This window comes from Cyrtonyx montezumae, unplaced genomic scaffold (assembly GCF_038088225.1).
Source record: "Cyrtonyx montezumae isolate F1298 unplaced genomic scaffold, pur_monq_1.0 scaffold_10, whole genome shotgun sequence".
Taxonomy (NCBI): domain Eukaryota; kingdom Metazoa; phylum Chordata; class Aves; order Galliformes; family Odontophoridae; genus Cyrtonyx; species Cyrtonyx montezumae.
This window is the reverse complement of record NW_027071826.1, coordinates 48863763-48890387: the sequence shown is the minus strand read 5'-3', so window position 1 is coordinate 48890387 and position 26625 is coordinate 48863763. Positions and strand designations below refer to the sequence as shown.

At 43.5% G+C, this 26625-nt stretch overlaps 1 protein-coding gene across 1 annotated transcript in view; it reads right to left on the bottom strand.

Annotated features, from left to right (window-relative positions):
• Nucleotides 1-26625, bottom strand: part of SWAP70 (switching B cell complex subunit SWAP70) — a 41094-nt gene that overhangs the window by 1772 nt on the left and 12697 nt on the right. Inside the window, exons 4-11 of the mRNA XM_065755332.1 lie at nt 19832-20059; nt 16116-16262; nt 15822-15930; nt 14310-14491; nt 11007-11114; nt 10151-10317; nt 9195-9393; nt 7688-7784 (exon numbers count right to left, since the gene is read on the bottom strand). Of these exons, the coding sequence (XP_065611404.1) occupies nt 7688-7784; nt 9195-9393; nt 10151-10317; nt 11007-11114; nt 14310-14491; nt 15822-15930; nt 16116-16262; nt 19832-20059 (1237 nt within the window). The remainder of the gene's footprint in view (nt 1-7687; nt 7785-9194; nt 9394-10150; nt 10318-11006; nt 11115-14309; nt 14492-15821; nt 15931-16115; nt 16263-19831; nt 20060-26625) is intronic.

Below are 26625 nucleotides of genomic sequence, written 5' to 3'. Positions count from 1 at the left end.
GATAGATATCTGTGTCTGTGTACATCTCACACACAGGGGCAAAGGTGGCCACGATGGTGAGTCATAGACAAGTGCAATGGAAATGTAACGCAGCAAGGGCATCAGAAGAGTGTAAGCCTGAAGCATTCCAGGAATGGCTGCCAGGAGAGGCTTTACCTGCATCCAACCACAGACGTGTTACAGAACAGATTTTACTGAGGAGTGGTGCAATTTCTCCTTTGACAGTAGGCGGTGGGTGCGCATATCATTCCAGTACTGAATTCATTTGCTGCTGTCACTGCAATCTTTGCCTAACATCAAATTCTTGACTTACAGCATTTCTACCGCTTTGGTGCCTCAACCCTGGCTAGCAACATCCTATGGTTGACTTCCACCTCCCCCTCCACCAGACCCCCTGCTTTCCTTTTTTCTCTGCAGCCCTGTGGTTGGTGACAGTGGTTCATCATAGAACCAACTGCAGCCCTGAAGCTGGTTTTATTAGGCAAAGATCTGTGCACAGCTAAGGGACAGGGACATACAACCTGTACTGTGATTGTCTGAGACTGACCTGTTAACTCCTGGCCCCTCTCTGCTCAGACCAAGCTAAGAACAATCGTTTTCTGATTTTGTGGTTAGGTACTGCCTTGGAGCTCAGAAACTCCTCTGTTGTATGCAAACAAACATCTTGGACACAGGTTCCTTGACTGTACCCCCTCATTCTCTAGCACTGACACTGCAGATCTCTGTAGTACAAACATAGGATGCTGAGAGAAATGGGGGATAAGTGTTCCAAGGTGGGGGGACAGAGGGATGGCCCCCAGAAAAGTGCCTGCTATAATCCCTTTAGGAAATATGTTGAAAAATTGGTAGAGAAGCCCCAGAATCAGAAATAAGAATAAGCAGAAAATGGTTTGGTTGTCAATGTTCTTATGGTCTAAAGCAGCAGTTGTAAAGGAATTGTTTTTTTGGCCAAAATACGACCCTAACAGTGATCAGGTATGTCAGTTTCTGAACGTGCAGGGATATATTGCAACACCCTTTTTGCTAGAAGAATCCAAATGTACTGCTTATACGAATCAGGGAGTGCAGCAATTAGTCATGGCACCTCCTCTCATACCTGTTCCTACAGTTGAACGGTGTCTCCCCCCTTACCATCCTGGTCCAGAGACGAGTCATGGTAACTCCAAGATAGAAGCTGGATGCAGCTGACCCATTGGAGGATGTTGGCTCTTATCACACCCCTAAAAAGCCCACCTGAACAGAGCTCTGTGTCTAATATTGAACCAAAAAAAAAAAAAAAAGAAGTTTTGCCTACTTAGGAAAGAATTATAACGACATAAAAGAAGTTTAAGAAAAGAGGAAAATTTATAATACCAACTCCACTAACACTCACTCCTCTGACTTTACTAACACTTCTACGTACCCTGAATGAAATTTTTAAACTTATGATCCTATAGGATTAGCAGAGCATCTTGATCACTTAGGTCCAAATTTTTAATCGTGGGATGAGATGGACATCATCTTGAGTATGCTTTTTAACAGGGAAGAAAGAGGAATGATTAGATGAGTTGACATGCAGGAATGGAAAAAAATATATACCCTCTGGGTCCCAATGCTGTCCTAGCTGGAGCGATGTGCTCGTAAGCAGACCTGGGATGGGATGATGATAACACCAATCACAGAATGCATGTAAGGGATTTGAGAGAAGTGATTATCTTAGGAATTAAGGGAGCAGTGCCTTGGACCCAGAATTTTTCTAAAGCTCTTGAAATTCATCAAGATAAAGATGAAACCGCAAATGAATTCTTGGACAAATTAAGTGATAGAATGTGGAGGTCTTCCAGGTTAAATCCTGATGATCAAGTAGCACAGGGAATATTGAGGGTCAATTCTGTCACCAAATCCTGGCCAGTCATACAGAAGAGACTGCAGGAAATAGAAGGGTAGCATGAGCAGCCAATAGTGAATCTTTTGAGAGAAGTGCAGAAGGTTCACAACAAGAGAGAAAAGGAAAAACAAAGGCAAAAGACAAAAATGATGGTTGTGGTTGCAGACCAAGTAATCATACAGAGAACAGAGAACTGGCAAACCGGAGGTCCACAAGGGAGTCAGTATTCAAGGGGTGACTGGGAAAAAGGTAGTAGAACCTAAGGTGGATAAGTGAGATCATTTCCTGACCTTCACAGTGGAGGCAAGCACCAAGCAGATGCTTTCACTGTGGAAAAGAGGGGCATCTTGTAATAAGGTGCCCTGAGTTAGAAAGAGTGAACGTTTGGTGTTCTAAGTGAAGATTAGGGGTGTCAGGGGCCCAATAAAGAAGCGGTTGTATTTTTAGTGGATACAGGGACAGCTAGGTCATCTTTAGCCTATTATTAAATACCAGGACTTAATTTAACTAGAGACACTTTTAAGAATAAAAGGGGTAGAGGGATGGGGAATGACAGTTCCACTTTTTGAAACTATTGAATTAAAATGGGAAGACAAAATAGCCATAGGACAGTTGTTATGTGACTGAGGCAGGGACCAATTTACTGGGTGGAGATTTAGTAGTTAAATTAGGATTGCAGCTGAAAGGCTGTTAAACAGGAATAGAAGAAGTGTTAACAAATATGCTAACTGCTGATTACGAGAAAGAAATTCAAAGGTGTGGGCAGGGGAGGACTCACTACTACTCCCTTAAAAATAAGCGTCCAAAGAGGGAGTGAAGCTGTGAAATAGCAACAATATCCCATACCCTTAGGTGGGAGATTGGTTTTAAAACCTGTAATACAGATATCTGTCAAGGATGCTCTCCTGGAACCTCGTATGTCACCTTCTAACACCCTGGTTTTGCTGGTACGGGAGGCAGATAGCACGTACTGGCTGGTACGAGGTCCAAGAAAAAATAATGAACTAGTTTCTTAAAAGGTATCCTGTGGTTCCTAACCCTACTCCTAACTCTCACGAGCCAGATCCCACACACACATAAATGGTTCAGTGCAATAGACTGAAACAATGCTTTCTGGACTTGCGCTTTGGATCCAGAGAGTCAAGACATTTTTGCCTTTCATTGGAAGACCCAGAATCGGGGTGGAAGCAGCAATATAGGTGGATTGCTTTGCCCCAGGGGCTCACAGAATCACCTAACCTATCTGGACACGTGCCGGAAGAAGTTTTGAGGAAGTGCCGGGCTGAAGAAGTCAAGCTAGAGAAGAGGTGGAATTATTACAGTATGTAGTTTGCTGATTCGTGGTACAGAGAAATCAAAAGGTAAAAGATACCACAAATAAACTCCAGCATGTCTTGGGAGAACATGGGTTGGGGTATCTGAATGTAAATCACAATATGCGGTAAAGTAAGTTGGATACCTAGGACATGTTGTTTCTTAGGGGAGACAGAGGCTCAATCCAGAACGAATTCAGGGCACTGTACAGCTTCCCCAGCAGAACACAAAGAGGGAGTTGCAAAAGTTTCTAGATCTAACTGGATATTGCAGAATATGGATAGAAGCAAAGAAATTCCATCTTAAACTAGCAGAGGGAGAACCCCAACATACGAAAATGGACAAAGGAGGAAAAAAAATTATAAGTATTGAAACAGGATTTAATCACAGCACCAGTGTTAGAGCTGCCTCCCTTAAAGAAAACGTGTCACCTTTTTGTAACCATAGGCAAAGGAGTTCTATCACAAGAACAGGGAGACAAAAGGAAACCTACTGCATAGTTATCTAAGCTATTAGACCGTGTATCCAGAGGTTGGCAGCTGCCTTCCTGGTAGAAGAAAGCAAGAAATTGACCTGTGGGGGGCAAATGGATTGTCATCACCCCTCATCAACTAAAGACGATTCTCACTCAGAAAGCTGGGAGACGGCTGACGGGTTCTAGAATACTCAACTATGAGACAATATTGATTAAAAAAAGATGATTCAAAAGAATTACCAGATCTATCACAAATCCTGCTTCCTTCCTAAGTAAGGAAAGTGAGAACGTCACAGATGTGGAATGTAGCTGCCTGGACTTAATAAATTTCCAAAGGTAAGGCTGGATTTACAAGACAAAGCTTTAGATGAAGGGGAGATTTTGTTCATAGACGAATTGTCCAGAGTAATAAATGGGAAGCACTGCAATGGCTGCACAGTTATTAAGGGAACTGAAGGGGAAGTAGCAGAAATGGGAAACTTGCCAAGCAATTGGTCAGTTCAAACTTGTGAATTATTTGCTCTGAATCAAGCACTGTCATGGCTACAGGGAAAACAAGGAACCATATAGACAGAATCAAGATATGCATATGGGGTGGTACACGTTTGGAAAAATTTGGGAAGAAAGGGGTTTAATACATAGTAGAGGAAAATAATCAGCTGAAGAATTGATCAGACTGGTTTTAGAAAGCCTGTTATTGCCTGCAAAAATTGCTGTAGTACGTGTAAAAGGACATAAAAAAAGACTCCCTGGAAGTGTAGGGAAATGGGATTGCAGATGGAAAAGCAAAGGAAGCTGCTCTGCAAGCAAGGAAGAGTAACAAAACTGGCATTAGTACCCAAGTTAACACATTCTCTTGAAAATCAGATATTTAGTGAGAAGGAGAAAGCAGCCTTTAAGGAATTAGGAGTAAAAGAGAAGAATGGTGGGTTCTCCCTGACGGCAGAAAAATGGTAAACAAACAAGTCATGAGGGAAATATTAACTCTTTTACATCAAGTGAGTCACCGGGGGGGGTTCAAGCCATGCATGATGCTGTATGAAAATGTGTATGTAGGATTATACACAATAGCTAAGCAAGTATGCCATGGCTGTGTAACACATCAGTGAACAAATAAGAAAACCACAAGAAAGCAAACTTCAAGGGGACAGGAACCAGGACTTAGACCTTTTCAAAGCATACAAGTAGATTACACTTTATACTCAACTACCTAAGGTAGGAAGATTCAAGTACCTGTTAGTACTAGTATAGCACTTGACAGGCTTGGGAGAAGCTTTCCCCTCTGTATCAGCAACCGCTAGGGTGGTTAACTAAGATGATTTTGGAGCAAATAGTCCCTAGGTATGGGATAGGACAGAACATAGACACAGATAAGGGAAGTCGCTTCACACATCCTACAAGAGCTTTGGGAATAACTTTGGGAATAAAATGGCAACTCCGTTCTCCACAGCATCCCTCCACTTCAGGGAAAGTAGATCAAATGAATCAGATGATTAAAAATACACTTGTTGAAGTTAATTCTAAAAACCAAATTGCCATGGACTAAATGTTTGCCTTTAGCTCTCCTCAGAATACAAACAGCTCCCAGAAAAGATTTAGGAGAGTCACCATACATAATGCTGTCTTGAAGTGCCCACTCTCAAAACTGAAGGTAAGTTTATTAAGAACTATATACTCGGATTGTTCGCTTCTTTATTATCCCTCAAGGAACGTGAATTACTGGCTCAAATCCAGCCTCTGGAATTTTCAGTATACTCCTTCCAGGCCGGAGATTGGATCCTAATACGTACTTGGAAGGAGTCAAAGCTTCAATCTGAGTGAGAAGAACCATTCCAGGAACGAACCTTGCTCTAGCAAAGAAAATACTGCCACACAATGATTTACACCTGCTGCTAGAACATGACAATGGACAGAGGACAGAACACTTTAATTATTGTTCACCATGATACTAAAGACATACACCGTGTCCTGGAAAGGGTAAAGAAGGATGTAATGCACGACTGGTGGGAAACTCTCCTCAGATGATCACCAACAGCAAGAGAAGTTTTTAACTCTGTGCTTCACCTTGTTGTGATCTTACTAATCCTAATGCTGATGTGTTCATTGCTCGTAATCATATTGCACGTAAAAGTCTGGCACATGCTGGGGTGACCGGCTCGACTCAACTACCCAAGGAGTCTGAAAGTTGGCCTAGGTATTAGATCACCTTTCCCAGTCTCCTGGGAATCCACAGGTAAAGCGAGTTCTGCTACGCGCATTGGCAGCACTCACATTTTGTTCCTCTGCTTTTATGCGATTTTAACATCTGTCTTTCCCTTCTTCCCTCATTCCCTTCAATGTTTTTCCTCCTTAAAACCACCACAGGACAGCAGTAGCAAGCTTTGCACCGCCAGGTGGTGTGAGAAGCAGGAATAATGCTTGGCTCAAAGCTTGTTCAACAGCAGCTATCTAAGGCACAACCTGCCCAACAGGTTTTCAAAGTTAATGGTTGACGACCACGAGCACAGCAGTAAGAGGATTGATGGCGCCGTTCCTCCTGGTGACTCCTGGTGAACAAAAAAATATGGGTATCCTGACAACTACCATCACTGTGACTGACAGGATGTGATACTCCTGATAACTGGTGGAGTCCAAGCGGAAGAGTTCTGAGGAAGAACGGGTGCACCTGTGCTGAACTGCAGCTGTTTAAGTCAACGAAATGTCACTGACCAACCTGCTGCCTTCTCATGGACCAACGAGACATCATCAGATTCCCTGGTGGTGACTATCCCTGCTCTGTAAACTGTTTGCTACAATTTCTTGCTTTATTATCACAAGCTTCCCCATCTTCCCCACGTGCTTTAAGAGATTTAGAACCAGTAATGCTGACTGTGCTCCGAGTTATGATTTATCTCAGTAAGAACGAGTAGTAAATCTTACATGGGTGAATAAATGGTACTTCTTAATAATCAATATATATTACAATATGGATAACAGAAAGATGATTAGTCTTGATAAATTATTATTACCATTCATCGGGTCAGATAGTTTTCGTATACTAGAAGCATTGCACTGTCTAGTGCAAAAAAACAAAAGGGTAAAAAGAGGGGGAATTCTGAGGAGTAGATTGTGTTTTTGCAGTGAAAATCCCCAGTATTTCTTTAAGTAGCATGGGTAAGTTGCCAAACAGAGTAAAGTTGAGACAGGGGCGTTTCTACATTGGAAAAATTGGCACGGGCACTAGTTACCTGTATAGGGTAGGGGAGAGCCTTGTACAGGACAGGAGTGGCATGTAATTTATTAAAAATATTGTCCTCTTAACGTCAGAAAAGGTACAGAACACACCTGACGACCTCGGGATCTATAACAGACATTGCGTGGAAATGTAACACAGCACGGGCGTCAGAAGAGCATGAGCCTGAAGCATTCAACCACTGATTACCAGGAAAGGCTTTACCTGCGTCCAACTCAGGGTATGGAACGGAACAGATTTCACTGACAAGTTGTGCAATTTCTCCCTTGTCAGTAGGGGGTGTGCGCCCACTATTGTGATAAAGAATAAAATTGCTGCTATCGCTGAGATCTTCACCTAACCCAAAATCCTTGACTTAGAGCATTTCTAACACATTTCATAACTCCTCTCTTTAAAGCAACTAAAAGCCTTTATCTACACCTACTGATAAAACCGATTTATTTCAGGCAATACCAAAATCCTCAGGGGTCAGCAGTCTTATGAGTCCACATCCTTCAATGCTTACGCTGTACTGCACACAGCCATTTTTAATTCTTATATTGACGGTGTTTTTCGTAATGCACGTACATAGCATGGAGTTGCAAACTTTCCTCCTTTTTAGAAGCTCTTAGGTTGTGAATGCAGAGCAATCCTACCACTTGGAGAAAAGACCCTACTCTGACCAGCAGTACTGTCAACCTGGTATTTATAGGCTGTAGAGAAGCTGGGAAGCTACAAGAAAAGGCAGCCTTGAATAACCATGTGTCAAGCAGCAATATATGAGCGCAACACTTGTGTGATTTTCACGTCGGTATCTTACCTGGCTCTATTAGTCGAATTAATCCCTCATGATGAGCTACTTTGTCTTTCCAGCTCCTGGTGTTATTAGCTGCCGTTTCCAACTTTTTTTTAACCTCCTGAAATAAAACATAGCCCGTTTAAAAATGAGAATAACTTGATTCTATTTATACATCATTTTTAAATCTAACTGTACCACGCTCTGCCAGCCCGCACTGCTCAGCATACGTGGGGCTCTTCCTTCTCAGATCGGCATCTTCATTCATAGGGTCACTAGCTATATAAACAAGCCAATCGTCCAACCAGAATCCAACAGTAACCAGGTCTGTGAGATGCCTCTAGCTGCATAACTAGAGCTTCAAGAAGATCGAAAACGTTCGTAAACTGCAGTTTCAAAACAGAAAAGATGCATTTCCTGTTGCGATCTTATGATCAGCTAGCGAATGCGTCTCGCTGTCAGAAATCATAAATTGCAATAAAATGAAACAGACCGCTGCTGATAGCCACAAGCAGGAAAGATATTCCTCTGTGTAAACTGTCTTTTGGTCAGTTCTAACTAGGTCACAATGATCAATTATTTCTATGTCAGCTACAGCACTCCACCGCTTCAGTTTTACTGTTTGTTTTCTTGTATAGTCAGCCATTTGTACAGAGAAATACATGATGCTGTGTATACAGAAAAGCCTGAGACCTGAAAAAGGTATTATATGAAAGCAACTCTCCTGATGAGTTGGACCCAACTCCAACACAGTAAGTTATAAATTGGGCAGAAGTACTCCATATCTTGGAATCAGTGCAGCATACCCTGTGCTGCGCACAGCTCAGTAGTCTGCCCTTTACAGAAAGTAACTCCAACGACACAGTGACAGCCTAAATACACGCCCAAGTTAAACAAACAAATCTCACTGTGTTTTGTTTCTCTAACCTAAACAGAGGCGGAATCGGCACCTCTCTATCCCTACCAAGTACACAGAAATTCAGTCTCTGTACTTACAGATTCTAAGACATCCTTCACATTTCTTTCACGCATACAGCTACTGTCCTACACAAAAAATGCTCAGCACGTGTAGCAGTGCCTGGGCTTCCACGTTTGAGAATCTAGACTCATTCCACACTGCCCTCAATAACAATTCGGTGCCATTACGTCATCAAAACATTGCAAGAGTAACTAATCCAAAGCATCGCATTTGGTTATGACAGCAATGGGACTGCATACAGATAGTCTTTGTGTCTGTCTTCTGCAGACAATTTCAGGATATGAGTGAGCTGGTTTACATAGGAATTAGGGTAAAAGACTGAAGGAGCGCTGTGTCTCAAATCTGTCCTTCAAATATACAGACTGATCTGTGGCTAAGAAAAAAAACAAAAAACACCGACACCACCACACCGCCCTCACATCCTACCTGTTTCTTTTAAGTATCAAAGTCTTGCGCTTTACTAATTCTCAAACAGGCACAACATTGACCAACTTCAAATTCAGCTCAACTACTGCATACCTGGCCAACAGGTTGATAAACAGAACGGCTCACCTCATATTGCTCAAGGGCCTCTTTCCTTTCCAGTTCAAGCTGTTCCAGTTGCTGCATAGCAACCTGAAGAGCCTGTTCCTTCATCATTCTCTCATTTTCTAGCTCTTGCTTCTCCGCTTCCGTCATCTGAATGGTCTGTTGCTGCTGCAAGTGCCATTTTTCCAGTTCAGCTCTCTTTGCTGACTCCTCTTCCAGTAATCTGCAACAGGAATTATTGTTAGCTGCACTTTAAAGTACGCTGCAGCCGTTACGTAGCATACGCAGAGGAGAGCCAAGCTAATTATCTTCTTCCTTGGAAATTTTAATTAAAAATAATATCAAAGATTGGGAAACAGGGAAAAAGTTACTGCTCGTTGGCTTGCCTTCAGCATGGCTCTGAAAGTCGTGCCAAAAGTGCAGCAGACTCACTGCTACAAAGGGCTATTCAGAAAATTCAGTTCATGATGCAAATGCAAAACACTGAAAACCAGAAAAGATAACTTATGCACGTGTGTCTTAATTGTCTGGAGAGGACCAACTCCGTGAAGATGAAAAACACAGCCCATACCAGTAACAGAAGATTTAACCCTTCACCAGTTTAAATTTAAACCTGTAATAAAATACAATAGCAAGCTGTATTCACAGCTGCCACTTTATAAAACACACAGCTGAAAGTCTGTACAGAGCAATGACAATTTTTAAGAGTGGACAGACACAAGGCCCGGTGAAAAGGAAGCGAGCACGCTCTCCTGAAATTGGTGAGCACTCTTCCCTGTTAGGGCAAGTAAAAACAAAAACCAAAAATACCAATTTTGGCCTTCATAACTTAACAAAAGAAAATCTCCCCCGCCTCGCACTTTAAGCTATTCCTCCTTCCCAGGAGAGCATGCAAGATGCAAAAAATCTTTAAAGGTATGGCACAGTTAACAGTGTAGGAGAAAGGGACCAGAAACATCACTACCGAGTAATAGACATACCTGGCTTGAAGTTTCCTCACAGTCTCTTCATCTTGGCGTGCCTGTTTCTCAACCTCCAGAGCTTCCTGTAGCTGCTTATACATCTCTTCCAGTTCACGTACTCTCTGTAAATACTGTTCCAGTTCAGATGATTTCTGAGCAACTTGCTCCTCCATTTTTTGTCTCACCTAGCAGCGTAAATTGACAACATGTGTGAATTATAATTGGAAACCTGAATTGAACGGTAAAGGAAGCACCAAGTTTCTCCCAGATGGCATTTTCAGAGAGATGCTTTCCCACAGCCTGCAGAGCAGGACCGATCAACTAGAGCCTAGCACTGTAGCTGTGGAATGGTCATTCACACTTTCTTGCTGCATTATTATGATCCAGGACAAGGATTTCAAAAACTAAAGACTTGCCGCTCTGAGTTGCTGTTATCTAATTGAATAAATAGAACAGAACCAGAAGTATGAAAAAGGAACAGTTTGGGGAAAATAATCAATTCAGAAAATCCTTAAAAGGCTTTTCAATTACATCTTTGCTCATTATTTTCTATATACATACAGCATGCACCAGTCTCAGGTTCACCATCCACAAAAATAAGAAAGGATGAATTCAGTCTGCATTTGTCAACCGTTCGTCCTACTTGTGATTTTTCAGTCATACTTAACCTCTGAATGCTGTGGAAATCAAGGAGCCATTTCAGGCTTTTTATTCCCTTAAGTATTTTATCCATATATCTCTAATAAATGTCATGCAGACAGCATCCTCCAACCTCCTGCAAATTCTGCTGAAACCTTTTGCTGAGTGCTTGTGACGGGCTGAACACAGTGCCCACGCCATGGAATCGCAGCAAAAAGCTGCATGCACTACTCACCATTTTTTCTCTCTCCAGCTCCAAACTGAAGCGGTCTTGTAGCTCAACTTGGGTCTGAAGCCTCTTCTTCTCCTCCTCGGCAGCACGGGCAGCTGCTGCTTCCAGTTGCTGGAAGGGAAGGGAAGAAGGAAAAAATAATTCATCAAAACTAAAAACATGGGGAAATGCAATTCAGTTTTTTTTCCTAAGAAAAAAAGCCTTCAAAAGCATTCACTTCAGCTGTTGCCTTTGGTTTTCTTTTTTAACATTTGAGTCTATTCTCAATCTCTAAGTATTAATTTTAGTCTTATTGCTGCAAGACAATTTTATATTTAGAAATAAAAAATACTCAAAAAAAAAAAAAAAGACCTGCACAGACCGCACAGGAGTTCAACAACAATGAATACATGCCAGCATGCAGAGCTCATACAGAAAGAGGGAAGCACCAAACTGCCATTGCAAAGCAGAAGTGCCACAACATTTGACCATAAGAAGTGATTGTGCTATTGTGAATCACATCCCTTCAACATGACTAAATTGCCATCTAAGGCAAAACAAACAAAAAAGTTCTAGTCCACAATCATAACTTGAAACTGGGGAAAAAAATTCTCCTTGTCAAAGCTAAGGCAAGGGAAACAGCTTCACAACTTCCTGCAACTTAAACAACCCGCCACGCTAAGTTTTTTTTGCATCTCAGTTTCATAAATAAAGATTGCCATTGCATTTACTCCTTTCACCTTACTTCAATAGCATGTACATTCTGAGCGCTGGGAGGGCTGGAAATGCACAAGCACCAGTCAAAACATTAACAGCACTGGAAACAAAATAACTCTTTCACAGCATTTTCTAAAGAAACTTATCTGATTCATCTGAGAGAGCAGAAAACAAGCGCCCTTTTATAACATGCTAGACTGGGGAGTTAACTGCCATAGACATTCAGCAAGAGAGGGGATACCCATCTTTAGGCGAGCAGAAGGGAAGGCTCCCAGTTTCTCTTTTTAAGCTGTAGAAGATCGTATAGAAGTGCTCTCCTTTGAGAGGCTAAAATTACTTCACCAATCTTCCAGAAGTATTATTCCTCCTCTGCCAGGATATCAGTAAGCATACAATTGTGGTCAAACCCAAGATGCTATTTCAGTGAAGTTTCCTTCCTCACATTCTAATTAAACATTGCCAGAAGTTAACAGGGAGGGCAGGGCAAAAGCATGCTAGGCTTTTGCCAGAGCTCAACAAGAAAACGCATGCTTGATCCACTCTTACCAGCAGTTCCCTGCTTTCCTCACAGAGACCTGCACAGTGCCCGGCCTGCAGCCTTAACTGGGTATCACAGCAACTATGGGGCCACAGTGTGAGAAGGGGGAAAGAGTAAGAACACACTACTCCAGGAGAAGTTAGCATAGCCCCCCAAATCCCATTCTAGACCCCAAACCAAAAGAGAAAGGGTGCACGAGGTTTTTGCACGCTCGCTTGGTAAGACAACTTACCTCAGTCAATTCAGTGTGTGCATATCAAAACTCCATTTAGGATTATGAAAAAAAGATCTATTTTAGACAAAGGCACCTCTATTCTGATATTTTTCAGAGCAGGAGCTACCAAAGCAAAGACCGGTCTCAGTGTGGGCTTTGGCAGCTGCTGTGCAGGGCTGGCTCTCAGCCACCTGCAGCAAACCAACCCCAGAGCCTGCCAGAACAATTCCTTTTCCTGAGCCATTTACAAAGACTTTTTCTTGAAGAGTTTTGGAGGTGTTTTTTTCAAACTGATTAGTTTAAATTCTTCCAACACAGTAGCTTCCAGATAATTTCACTTACTTATTTCCAAGTGCAGTAATTATGTCAGAGACCAAATTATTTTCCTTGAGAAGTCACTTTAATCCCATCCACTTTAAAAGATGATCCTTTGCCTCAGCTCGTTGGTTTACCCCTTGTGATTTCAGAGAGACAGCCCAGAGCCTGCCAGCATCCTGCTGCTCCCTCAGGGCTGCTCTCCTGTCATCTTCCCCCACTGTCTCTCCACAAAGTCAGTTCCGCACAGAAATCCATCCCTGCCAAGTCTATTAACAGGTGCATCTCTCACCAGTAAATCTGTAAGAGACACAGTCTACCCTGCAAAGCACATATGGAATACGTAACGCCAAACGCGTGCTAAAATGAAATTCAGAAAAATGGTCTCCCACTGCCACATTTCCTTTAAAACAACCAGAACGCACGTGTCCTCCATGGGAATGCAAAAATTCCAATTAATTTAGGAGGAGGAGAAAACTGTGAACCAAAGACTCTTCAGACTACGCATGGAGCAAAGATCCCGGCTGCCAGCAGCAGGCACTCCGCTCAGCAGCCAAGATGCTTGTGAGCACTTCAGTCGCTCTCCACCCTATTTCCAAGGTACGCTCTTCTTTAAAAAACAATACAACCATAGCTCTTCCTGCAAGTCTTTAGAAAGAAAAGAAAGAAAGAAAAGATGGGAAGCATATTTCACAATAATCCTAATTTGTGTCTCTGCAGAGAAATATCACAGACACTCATCGATCCAGTGACAAAGATCCATCATCACGTTCGACCCATCAGTGCACAGCCACAGCAGAGGTGCCTTCAGTTACTGGGTTTAGACTAGAAGCTATTTGCAAGGACACCATTTATTCAGAAAGACACCTGCTCACGCTCACCAATTTCTAGTGCAACTCTCAGGCTTTCAAGAGACAATCCAACCTTTACAAGGAACAAGCAATTAACTAGCTTATAAACTGTATGTTTCTCAGCTCTGTAAATCCCTCTCGCACTACTACAATGTAATTAAACTGATGCATACTCACAAAGTTGCACACTGATTTTTGGAGTCTTGGTAAATTCAACTTAAATTTCTAGAAATTAAGTCTGTGCGAAGAGGAGCGTTCTCTTCCAGACAGTTTGCACAACATGGGAAAAACGGCCTAGGAAATACAGTAGGAAGCCCCTGTTTGTCAGACTCTTTTGGGAAATCCCAAACCAACGACAGAACAAAAAATGCCAGACCCCCCAGTCCCCAAACACCACGCACAGAGCTGGGGCTTTCCTTCACAAACTTCTAAAACGATTGCATGCACAGAGGACAGGGCTGCACCACACAAGTTACCCTGAGCCCACAGATCCCTGGAACAGCCGCAGGCCGTGCGCCCAGCATCACTGCAGGCTGCAGCAATCCACTTACGTGGGGACTCGAGCAGACACTAACTCACCTCCTGCCCTGGAGTCCATCTGATGTGCCTGAACAACCAGATGTACTTCAGAAGCACCTCTCAACCATGAAGCCCGAGCCTAAAGCGTGCAGGTCGGCACCTCGCGCTCTCACCTTTCTCACCGTCTCCAGTTCCCTCTGCTTGCTCTCGTTGGCCGTTTGCAGCTCCTTCATCTGCCGCTCCAACTCTGCCTGCTCAGCCAACAGCTTCTGGCGCAGTTCTTTCCGTTTCTGGCGTGCTTCTTTGTGGGGTGGAGGGCTGCCGGCTCGCAGCAGGCTCACGGTGGTCTGTATGGCTGGGAAGGAGCGTGCAAGACGCAGGGAGAGGGAGAGTCAGAAAACAAGGCTGAAGGGAAACTGCCAACTTTCTAGACAGCATAGGGAAATGAATACCTGTGCTGAGTTTTTTTCCTGTTTTAAAGTATGTTTAAATCAGGAACACAAACCCATACTAAAAGAAACTTGGCTTTCAACAGGCTGCGAGCCACAGGAAGGTCAGGCAACTCCAAAGCATTCTGGCAACTCTGATACCGATTTCTAACAAGCAGCAGGCACAGCAATTATTTGTATACCACCCAGCTACAAAAAACACTCCCAGATTTCCCACTCCCTGGGTTCAGCAAACCTAATTGAGAAGTCAGAAATGTTATCTAACATACACATTCACCAACGTTCCTGAAACCAACTTCACACCATTTTTAGTCTCACTGGAAGAACAGTCTCCCAGTAAGAAAGCAGTTCTCATTTACTATATTCAAATAAGGAAATAACAGACACCAAAGCTGAGGAAAGGTAGATGCTTTTGATGCGTATAAATGTGCTTTTTACCTGCCACAGCTATGAAAATACATCTCATTTTGGAACCAAATAATTCTTCGTACATTAGACTTTGGTGCAAAGCACATGTTTCAGGTAAAAAGGGAAGCTCCAAATACTAGCAGTGTAAATGCTACACACACTTAAATACTGTGGCAACCACGGATTGGCAAAAGCCTCTACCTTGTCCTGCAGAAGACTTGTGTAACATCACACTGTGCATTACCCGGGAAGGTGCCAGAAGGAGTAACTTATTTGTGGTAATAGAAAAGGAAGTCCCATTTCCCAGCCTTACCCTCAGCTCCCCAAGCCAAGCTACCTCAAGCAAACCATGCAAGCAAAGCCCATTTATGATGCTGAGAATGAACAAGTTTCCCCTTTCTCCACAAATCCAACAATTTCCTGTACACTTCCTGCCCTTCTCACCTGCAGAAGCCATTTAGAAAAAGCAAACAATAACAGTCATTTAACTTGGGCTGCTTGAACCGAGGCGCACAAACGAAATAAGCCAAACCCCACTCTATGCACGCTTAAATTCCTTTCTGAGTTGCAGTTTCCTTAAAGATCACTCTTCACGTGTAAGAAATGGAACTCCCAAAAATCACAAGACCAAGCATTTTAACTCTGAGTAAAGCACATCTCAAGGCTTCAGCTTTCTTTAAAACCCTGACTCCTGGGCAGCCTGATCTAGCGAGTGGCAGCCTTACCCACAGCAGGGGCTTTGGACTGAGCCATCATTAAAGGCCTCACCTTAAACTTAAGCCATTCTGTAACTCTACAAAACTAACTTCAACTTTTTTGAAACCTCACCTTGAATCCACTCCTGTTTCTTCTTTTTATCAGAGGCGCTGATCTCAAAGCTTTTATCAAGGCACTTTATGAGAAAAAGGCATTTCTTTCCATCTTTGTCAGGCAAGGCCTAGGATGGAAGAGAAATGATTATTCTTGCAGACGTTCATTATTAAGTTACACTGTCAAGGCCCATTTCTACACTTCTCTCTTACAGATCAATAATATTAACAATACGTAGACAAAAAGCACAGAGGTCACAAAAAAATCCTTCTTCAGAAATAAGACAGTCTTCTGTTTATTTTTTCCTTTTACCTCTACACAGCAGTTGCCATCCAGTACGATGTCTCCCTTCTTGTCCTTTAAGTCTTCACTTACGTAGTAGGAAATAATACTGGGCTTCAGTACAAACCATCGTTCTGTCCAGTTTTTCCTCTTGTGACCTTTTTTCAGCATATAACCCTGCAAAAGAACAACAGGACAGCTGAAACACCAGGCCCATGCTCAACACCTACATCTATATGGCCACTTGAGTCCAAAAAAAGACATGAGAATAGGTCTATGCTGTTAGCCTAATATCAAAAATAGGCTAACAACAAAATGAGTTTGCAGCAAAATGAACCTAAGGTTAAAGTAACTGTATAGTCAAACAAAAGAATATAATCAAACAAAAGAATATAATAGTCAAACAAAAGAAACCATATGAAGCACACGGCAATTTTAGTGTGTTTAAACTCAACATTTTTGTACTGTAAGGCAAAAAAGGCAGAATAATCTGTACTGATTTTTCTTCTAACAAATGGTTATCAAAAATTAATGCATTGCCAAGAAATGCTTCGACTTCAGTGAATCTATTTTCAAGCAGAACAGTCTTGTCAGAGTTTTCCAGCACCTCTGACATCGATAATTAATACAGAGGGCTGAAGAGCTCTCTTTTACGACTGCACCGTGCTGATCTCTGGGCAAACGGAATAAACAGTAAAAAAAAAAAATTAAGAAATGCTTCGACCTGATCTAGGGAGCCTGCTTCAGCACAGGGGTTGGACTGGGTGATCTCGAAGTCCCTGCTGGCCCCTACAATTCTGTGATTTTGGTTGCATGGCTTAAAAACTCCCTAGCAGAGTACATAGAAAAGTTAGCTTAAGACCCTACAGACCTCCCCTACACATTTCTATCCCTCATACCAGCACATTGCTGTTTGCCCCACAAGCAACCTCTCCCTGTTCCTCTGTCCTGCTTTCCGTAACAGGACTAGCTGAAGAACAAAGCAATTATTGTGCCTACTATAAGCCCTTAGTGTTTGGCCCCTTTGATTACTATTTAATTTTCTTCTGTCAAGCAGAGACATAACCCATCACCAAGATTAATGGCTAATAATAAAAATTCTTAATAAAAAAACCAATAAACCAATCCTGTTCAGATGCACACCCTGGTGACAGATGTAGGCCTATGTCTAGGCACCCTAAATCCACCCATTTGGGAACATTCCCAGGTACACAGCAAGAGAAGCTCTACCCTGGGAACAGCTCCACACAGCCACATGCTTATTTAGTTGCACCCTGATAGAGAAGCAATCCCACATACACTGCTTCTGTGAGCATGCTGGAGAAGCTGATAACAGAACCATTCTCCTGGCACCTGCTGGATAGGATGCAGCAACACTGACTGGCAAGGTCTGCATTTTGCCTTAAGAGAACAGAGCTGTATCTTGATTTAAATAGTGCCAAGATTCCTCTCGCAGTATTTTATTTCTTGAAGATGATTGACTCAATTTTCAGTAAAAAAGCTGGCAAGCTCATCCTGAACGCTGCTATTGAAAAGAATATTCCAAAAGAAGGAAGAGAAATTCACAAATGGTCACTGAGCCCTCTACAAATAAAATAATAAAACTGACAATTTTTCACATATTTTTACCTGACCCCTAACTTCAGAAGTTCTATCAGAAGAAACCGAAACACATCAATATAACTAATGAGCAAGCAACAGAGAAAGCACCATACCCCAAGTTTTTCACGTTAAGGGAAAAGGTGGAAAAGAAACCATGAAAGTTTTTCTCTAGTGTCTTTCAGCTCTTGCACATTGGATACAAGCAAGCAAACGTGCACTGACAAAACCAAGGCTGTCTCTCTGCAGGTCCGGGGCAAAGAAATCAAGACATTCAGAAGAGCCTGCTTGTTTCTAGAAAACAAAACCACACACACAGCTTGGCTGTGCTCAGCTCCTCCAGCCCACTAGCTGCGGCCAGAGCCGAGGCCGTGCCTATTCCCTCGCCCAGGACAGCAACGCGCAGGAATGCTCGGCCTCCCCCGCACGCAGCCGGAGGCCTTGGGAGGCCTTGGGTGGTCGAGGGCACGTGGAGGACTCCCGCAGCTTCGCTCGTCCTGCCTTGCACCACCTAGTTCATAACCAGGTATCTTTCCCTTCTTTATACGCTGACAGAATTTGCTTTCAAAACCAGGCCAGACTGATATTTTCTTCACAAAACTGCTGCAAAGTCTGCATCTATTACTTTCTGACAGCTCCTGGGGTTATTTTCACACCAGCTACCACAGAAGCGAAGGACGCTTCTTTCAGAAAACTACAACAAATTTAGTTGTCACTGCAATCCTCCAGTCTTAGATACCAGGAATAAGCACACAGCAGGGATGCTAGACTCATATCACTCATACTCTGAAGCAATTAACCAGACCACTCTGCCAGCCAAGAGCTACCAGGGAGCATTCTGAGGCTGAAGCAGATGGGATCTCCTACAGAGGAGCTCCGTTCTCCCTTAGGCCAGTGACTGTCAGCAGCACTGGGCCACACCTTGCTGCAAACTATTTTTAAGCATTGAGGAACGCAAGCACTCAGACATCCTTGAGAATGAGGCTGAGCCACTCCGAGAGGAAAGAAAGGAGACAGTCAAGAGAAGGGGAAAAAAAGAGAAAGGGACAACGCATACAGAAACCAAAAAGAAATCAGATTTCCTCACAAGTTGCAAGTGGAAGGTCTGATAGGATGCTGACTGCTTTATCTACACGTTATTAAACTGCAGAATGACTTTGCACTCATCTGTCTCCATATGTCTGTCCCACCCCTCACCTCCAATAGGCAGCCAGGAGTTAACGAAAATAGACCTCAGCAATTGTTCTATGGATACTCTGAAAGTCTGAAAGAACTTCCCGTGCCAAAACTCTCTGACGATTTCTTCAGAATGGTTTTGTGCAGCCCGGCAGGAAAGGCTTTGTTTCCATCCTCAACAAGAAGCCAAGAAATCAAAGAAGGAAAAGAAAAACATCCCTATCAGGTGAAAGTCAGTTTTACATAGTTCTCTAAATAAGCTTGGCTATGAGCCCTCAGGGCCCCAAGACATTTTCCAGTTTTTAAAGCCATTCCTGAACGGATCATCTGGAAATGCACACAACCTAAATGCTGAAATAAGCTTGCTGTGGGTACAGGGGACAGCGCGACCGCATCTGAATACAAGTGAGCCACGCACCACGTGCCTGTTAAGCACAAGAAGAAAGGAGAAAGCTGTGGAGATCCCCTACGCGTTCAGGCCCTTAGGGAAGCAGGCCTACTAAGAAAACACTTCTTCAGCCCGACACTCCTTTGTCCAGACCACGACGTTGTATCAGCACTACTCCTGTTTGATACAGCATTCATTTGCATCTGCAAAAAACATTTCCAAAGGCTGAAGAGTTGTCACAAAATAAGAACTGACAGCTGTAGCTCATTTGACAGCTAGAAGGAACAGTCAGTACTAAAAAAAAAACTGTATTCCAGTCAGAACACACTTCCTTTTCAAATAGAAATTATCCCAACAAGCAGCTCATTCACAGTACTGCAACAATTACATCAGTCTGAACAGTTGCAGCTTCCCTCTGATTGGGAAAAAAATAAGTGACCCTAAAGAACCCTGATAGGTAATTTATCTAATTCCCCAACTGCTCTTAGTCCATCAGTCATAGAAGTTTCACCACAAGTTGAACATCTTCTAAATATGCAGAAACATGTTCTGTTTTAAAACATTACTTCTCCGCGGTCCTTACCTGTTTGAGTACATCCAATATGAGCTCATTAAAGACTTCATTAACTGCCATAGACACTGTCTGCCGGTCCATCCCCTTACTGAACTGCCCACTCCCAATGAGGTTGATCAGCTCCCATGCAGACAGACCCTCCCGGCTGGTATTGAGGGTAATCTTGTAGAGGTCAAACTGCTCTTGCTGCCAACCTGCTCCCATTGCTTCTGTGAGCTTTTTAAGTAAGTATTCAATCTGTAAGGAAACAAGAAATTAATCGCTTTCAGCGGACACAGAAATTAAGAGTCTCCAGAGAAGCACAGTGTACAGCGCTGAATCTCATTACAGCTGCACTCCCGTTTAGGCCCTAACACGAGCACTGCTCTGTCAGCAAAGACTGCAGGACCCAGGAGCCTTGTGCCTCAGCTGAACTCCTGATGGCCAGTCCCAGCTGCAGCTCCTCTCTTCAGCAAAAGAAATAAATCATTTACCTGCAAGCCTCTTCTACATTCAGGTTCCTACAGGACACAAACACTCCTACAGCACCTTCCAAGTCGGGCGACTGAGGTGTGAGAAAGCAGCAAGTTTCAAGAAGCGTTTGTGGGAGAGGAGACGCCAACAAATTAGCAACAATAAAAGAGTAAGGTCACAGTCTGGATGAGCGAAATGAAGAACCACCAGCGTATGGTCACGTCTGTCCTCACCTGCCCCTCCACCACTGCACACCACCGGCTTGGCAGAGGCATCGAAGTAAGCTAAAGAACTTATTTTCCACCTCTGCTTTTATTGTTTCCAGAATTAACTCTCCTTTTCCTTGAATCTTTCATCACCCTGTACACATTACCACAGTGTAACGCTTCCAATAGCTGCTCAAAATAAACACAAGAATATAAAGAGGGAAAGAAAGTCAGGCGCATTTTGTAGCTCGTTTGCAGCACACCGTTGTTCATTCACTCCTTAAGCATCACACGTTTCGAAACTAAGCCTGTCTACAGCTTTAGCACAGGCCAAACGTTAACGGCTCGCAAAGAAAACAATTAGTGAGAGACTTTGTGCAAGGACCTCTGCACAGCAAAGTAGAAACCGCACTTCTGTATTTCCGTAAGCGCTGCAGACAATAGGAAGGACAGAGCTCGGCGCGGCCGCCGCGTGCCGCTCCATCACTGCCGCGATGCGGACTGAAGGTGCCTCACCGAGCAGCGGCTGAGAACAAACGTTTCCAGGACTAATTGGGCTTTTCTTTTCAGCTCCTCCACTGAACACGTCGACTGCTTAACTACGGTCCCTGGCAAAGCTGAGAAGTGCCAGATCTGAAATTCACCCCACGACCAACGCTCTTAAATTCCTGTAAAATCCAACGCCTTTAAATACCCTTAAAATACGCTATATTGGTTTTCCCTTCCTAGAACCCTTATGTTAAAGAAGCAATCTAAGGCAACAACTAGCATAAATCCTCAGCACTCAGTTAAAGGCAGGAAGCAGCTCACTTCCTACCCCCAGACAAGTTTCATAGGCAGGAAAATTAAAAAAAAAAAAAAAGCCACACCAAACAACGCCTTCAGAGCATGCAAACTTGCCTTGGACAAACCTCCTGAAGCTGTGAGGAGCAGAAAACACAACCAGCTCAGGAGCAGCTTTTCCCCACGCTGAAATACTGCCTGCCCCAGCAGGAGCTCTCTGCACCACAACCCAGGCTTCACTTACAGCGGAGGCCGAAGTAAGGAAGGCTCAGCTAGGAGGATGCTAGACTGCCAAGATGCTAGGTGGTATGCTGAAGAAGTAAGGCAGAACACACGGCTATAGCATGTTATCACATTACATAATAAAAAGATAAAATATCCTTTACTTCTAAGTTATTTGTGCATATTTTTACTTAATTTTGATGACTGCAACAGATGCAAACATTCAAGCCCGCTCACCTCCCACCCACAGGTTGCTATCATCACCACAAATATCCCAAATCCCATTAAAGTACATAGAGTACATTATAAGACGCATTAAACTCTTCGTATATGAAGGGACTTGTGCATGTTACAGTTTCACAAAAAAACTGTCTCAGAACATATCCCCCATTCCGAAAAGCACAGCTAACCCAAGTCTCACACAGCTTTGTCAGAGGGGTCTGCTCAGCAGCAATGCAGATTGTTGGGGTGGGGCACGAATATGGAGCAGAGCGAGGGAAATACTGAGAAGTAAGCAGGATCTGGTAAATATGGAAGCACACAAGAGGCCATTCATTATGGGCTCAAATGAGGAACCTCTGCGAGCCAACGACATTTCCCCTCCTCCACAAGGAGACATGTGAGCTCAGCAAATAACTGACAAATTAAGGCCACTGGCTCGCACACAATCTGCCCTTGTGGTTAAAGAGTAGTGCTGAAAAGCAAATGTGAAGCAATGTTTGCTGCTATTCTGACAGGGCCCTGCTCACTCTTTGACACTGCTGGGGTTTTGCTTTAGGACTAACGCCGTGCCCGCTGCTGTACTCCATACTCTGCAGCACGGAAAACCACTTCCATTCCAATCCAATGCTCTTCAGCAAGAACACTGCCAGAAGAAAACAGAATATAAACTCAGGGGCTCCTCAACACGAGCTATGCAGCCTGCCCAGCATCTGCTGTCCCAGGACAGCTGTTCTTTTCCCACACTGCACTATTTGCTTTCCCCTTCCAGGTATCCCCGGCATCGTTCTCCAAAGGGAAATAACTTTAACAACTGTTTCACATATTCTTCTGATGCAGAAGCAGGTCTCTTTGAGGAGGAAATAGGAAAAATTACATCAAGGAGGCTTTCATGCCCAACAGAGCATGGCATACATTTGCTATTCTAGTGCATGCTATTCAAACAGACTTCATGATATTAATAGTGAAGACATTAAAGAAAAACCCCACGCTGTATACAATTCTGTCCAAGTAATGCAGCAGCAATCATGTCCCATTTCACAGCCCTTGTCAGTTCCTTCCCTCACCCCCATCAGAACAGCACAATGCTCTCAAATCAAACGTTCAATTTTTCCTTTCCACTACCACCAAAAATCCCCATAATCAAATTCATTAAACTTCACAGATACCTACCCTGGATTGATAGTTTGTGAAAACAGAACCCCCCACGCAGCACTTTCATTCTAGTTACAGAAATGAAATAAAAAAATGCTGAATTGCTAAGGGTCAATTCCCAATATTTCATTCACAGTATCAGACCCCAGCACACAGAACACGGAAATAATAAAGGCCACAAAAATATTTCTGCAGGAAGCATCTCCAGTAAGATCACTACTGGCAGCTTGAGATTTTCACCTCCCCAGGTTAACACATGCCACTCATTTTCAAATACACAGCAAAGCCACGCAGGAGTCATGCCCTCTTTGTTCCAGGTATGAGGATTAGAGATGACACACGTTAATGCAATAAAGACCAGAGGACACCTTATGAACTTATGAACTTATAAGGTGACCATACAAATCATGGCTGCTTAAGAAGCCAGACCTAAAAAACACAGACAGGAAGTGCACCGGGCTTGCTTAAAAGACATTACGCGAGCACCGCATTACAACAGGAGCGCACCACCCACACCTATCTGCCAGTTTCATCATTGAGGCAGCCCAGGAACACAGCTAACCACACACCACAGCTCTCTGACAACAAAACATTCCCAAGACTGCAGTCACGTGTCCAGAAATGAGAAAGGGGAAGTGTCAGGAAACCTTATACAACAGAAAACGTCTGGTTAAACAGCACAGGACCGAGTCTGACAACTAAAACAGGAGGCGTAAGGAAATCTCATGACAGACTGGAAATATTTTTCCTTTTATGGCCGCAGCACTCCTCACCTCTCTTCCTTGAGCTTTTAGCTCCTTGTGGAGGAGGTCAGCTCTGTGAAGGACCAACCCTGGGATGGTGATAGGAGGATGGTTGGACTAGATGATCTTGTAGGTCCTTTCCAACCTAATGAACCTATGAACGCAGAAGGAAGCACACATTTCTATGCCTGTGTCCGACAGACAGGGGGGAGCGCCTGGCAGTGAAGGGGAGCTCTGCTTCCTGTAAGGCTGCTCAGTAAAGCTCTGCTCACTGCTGCCCTTAAGACAAGAACTGCGTTGATTCTAGAGACCACCTACCAAGAACAACTTGAACCCGAGCAAACAAAACACAGCATCATTTTTTTTCTAGTCTGCCTTCACTCAGCTTACAGAAATGCCATACCTCACAATACCACAGCTTCTCCCTTGAAAGACGAGGGAGATTAGACACCATTTCACATTTCCTAGGGCCACAAATACCTTTGCACAACAGACGCCTGTTCTTTCCCAGCTCTCCTTGCTACAGAGCAAGGCCACCACTGAGTCTTCCATATCCAACCAGGAGGCAAAGCTCTTGTGCCCAAGACCCAACTGCTCACCATAAGCACAAAGCTGCATCCCACCCCAGGCCCTTCCCCACTTCACTAACCTCACTTGCTCCGATGCCAGGCTGTCACCTCTCCTTACTCAGCAGGGGAAGAATTGAGGCCAGGCATTGCTTACGGCTTCCAGTCCAACTTCTGCTAACCAAACGACAGGGCAGCTTCTGGCCCTCACGTTACCCCTCTACTGCTTCTAAATTTCCTCTTCGTAACTTTTTTCCTTGCCTTCTGTCTCTAAAGCTTTCCTCAGCTTACACCTCTGAAAGCTTTCCAGACTGTTCTCCCTTCTCTGTTTGAGCAGCAGCTACAGAACTTCGCAGCTTCTACCTGGGCAGGGATAGGGAAGGCACCTGCACAGCCATGTGAAGTTGCACCAGCACAGTGGTGCTCAACTAAAGAAGTTTCCCTCTACTGTAATCATGCCACCCACAAGATGGAATGCAAGAATCTTCAAGTGATTACTTTTCCAACCTGAAAGTACTACACAAGTTTCTTAATTCCTTATAAAGAGAAAATAAAGTTCAAAAGCCAAAAAGCCTAAGAGGTGGGAGGGAAGAAGGGAAGCAGCTGGATCCTGCACTAATCACAGAAAGAGCAGTAAGTGGCGTGTTGCAGTATTCACAGCCAAGGATAAGAGAAACAAACAGAGGGAAAAACGCTCACTCCCTGGCTGTGAGGTCATAGTGATTCATGAGAGGCTTACATTTGCCATACCCAAACATAAACACTATAGAACATCACCCTCCCACCTGCTCGCAAAAATCCCTGCTCACAGTTCATTCACTGATGATGTGCAAGTCAATTTCAGTTCAAACATGGGCAGTGCTATCAAGCAGTAAAAACTGAATACATAATCCAGTGTTATTATGAACTTAGGAGGCATAAAAAGTAAATGGAAAGAAAAATACCTTGACAAGGTACCAATATCACTTCAAACACCATTTAAAAGAGCCATTTTCAGAAGGAGCCTCTCAGTATCAAGACAAAAAGTTTTAAGTTCGTTCAAAAAAATGCCTTGGAAATCTGGAGTTTAGATTTAACATTAAAAACTGTACAAAACCAAAACAAACAAACAAACCATAAGAAAATAAAAGGCAGACATGAGACGACACACAGAGAAAGAGCAAAGCTCATCTAAATTAAAAAGCTCCCATCCTCCCTTTTGGAATTTTGAGTAAAAGGATGAAGGAGTAAACGTGGAATTTTCCAGAAACATAGATTGCTCCGAGAGGACCAGCACAAACCAGAAAGGAGGACATTCACAACATCATCCCTCCACCAGCTGATTACATTACTTGCACAGTCTAAGGCAAAAGGTTAAAGAGTGCATGTGGCTATTACACATGATAAGAACAGAACAGCCTTCCTTTGCCAGTCTCTACCAGCTTTCCTTAGAGCTCTGCACGATGCAAAGCTCACTGCAATCAAGGAGATGCACGTCCACCTGAATGAGTTCTAAAAATAATCCAAGTGAAAGAGCAATACAGGTGAACCCTGGAGACTAAGGATGGGAAGGAAATGTGGTGCCATTAAGAATGGAGTTGTCCTGGCTTTTAAAAACCTGATCTCCATCTCCCAGAATCAACAGGGAAAAAAAAAAAACCAAGGGAAGGCAAGAAGGCTGTCCCACATCTCTGGGGAATCAGCGAGCCCAGAAGCACCCTGCCATCATCAGTCTGGCACAAACAGAAACACTGCACAGAGCAAAAGTGCCCTGCAAAAGAGTAAGTGATAAGGCAAAACCAGTGGTTCGTTTCAATGGGGGAAGGGCACGATCTATAAGTCATGGTTTGGCTCAGCCTCTCGGAGTTGTGACATGCAAATCAGACTTTTTTCAGCTTTGACTTTAACAGCTTGAAAAAAAAATATATCATCCAGAGCTGAGCTGCAGTCCCACAGGATTTCCACAAATTGTTTTGCAAAAGGTGGTTAATGCCTAGAGTTCCACCTACAGTCCTTCTTCCCTCAATACTTCCCCTCTCCCCCAGGGGGAAAAGCTTGAAATTGTGAAGATTCCAAAATCTTGCTCTAGGGCTACCCACGTGAGCATTGTCTGTTCCTGTCCATGTGCCTGAAGTATAAACTGACTTCTCTGTTACTCTGCCCACTGCCATTTATTCCTACAAGCATTTCAAGTAAGAGTATTCAGTTGATGTTTGGTTTTTAATCAGAAACAGACATCTGAAAACTCTACTTCTCCATTTCAACAGGAGGGTGACATGAGACTGAAGACTCATCTTGCAAGCCGTGGTAACAGAGCAGAGAGCATTTTTTTTTAGAATCACACTGCAAAATCTGAATCACACATAAGCAAGTTCAGGTATTAAAAATCCCAAAGTGTGTTACTCATGAGTGAGATGAGAACCCTCAACAGCTCCAGGTGGACTTACTGGAGCTTGTCTCCCTAGCACCAGGCTGGC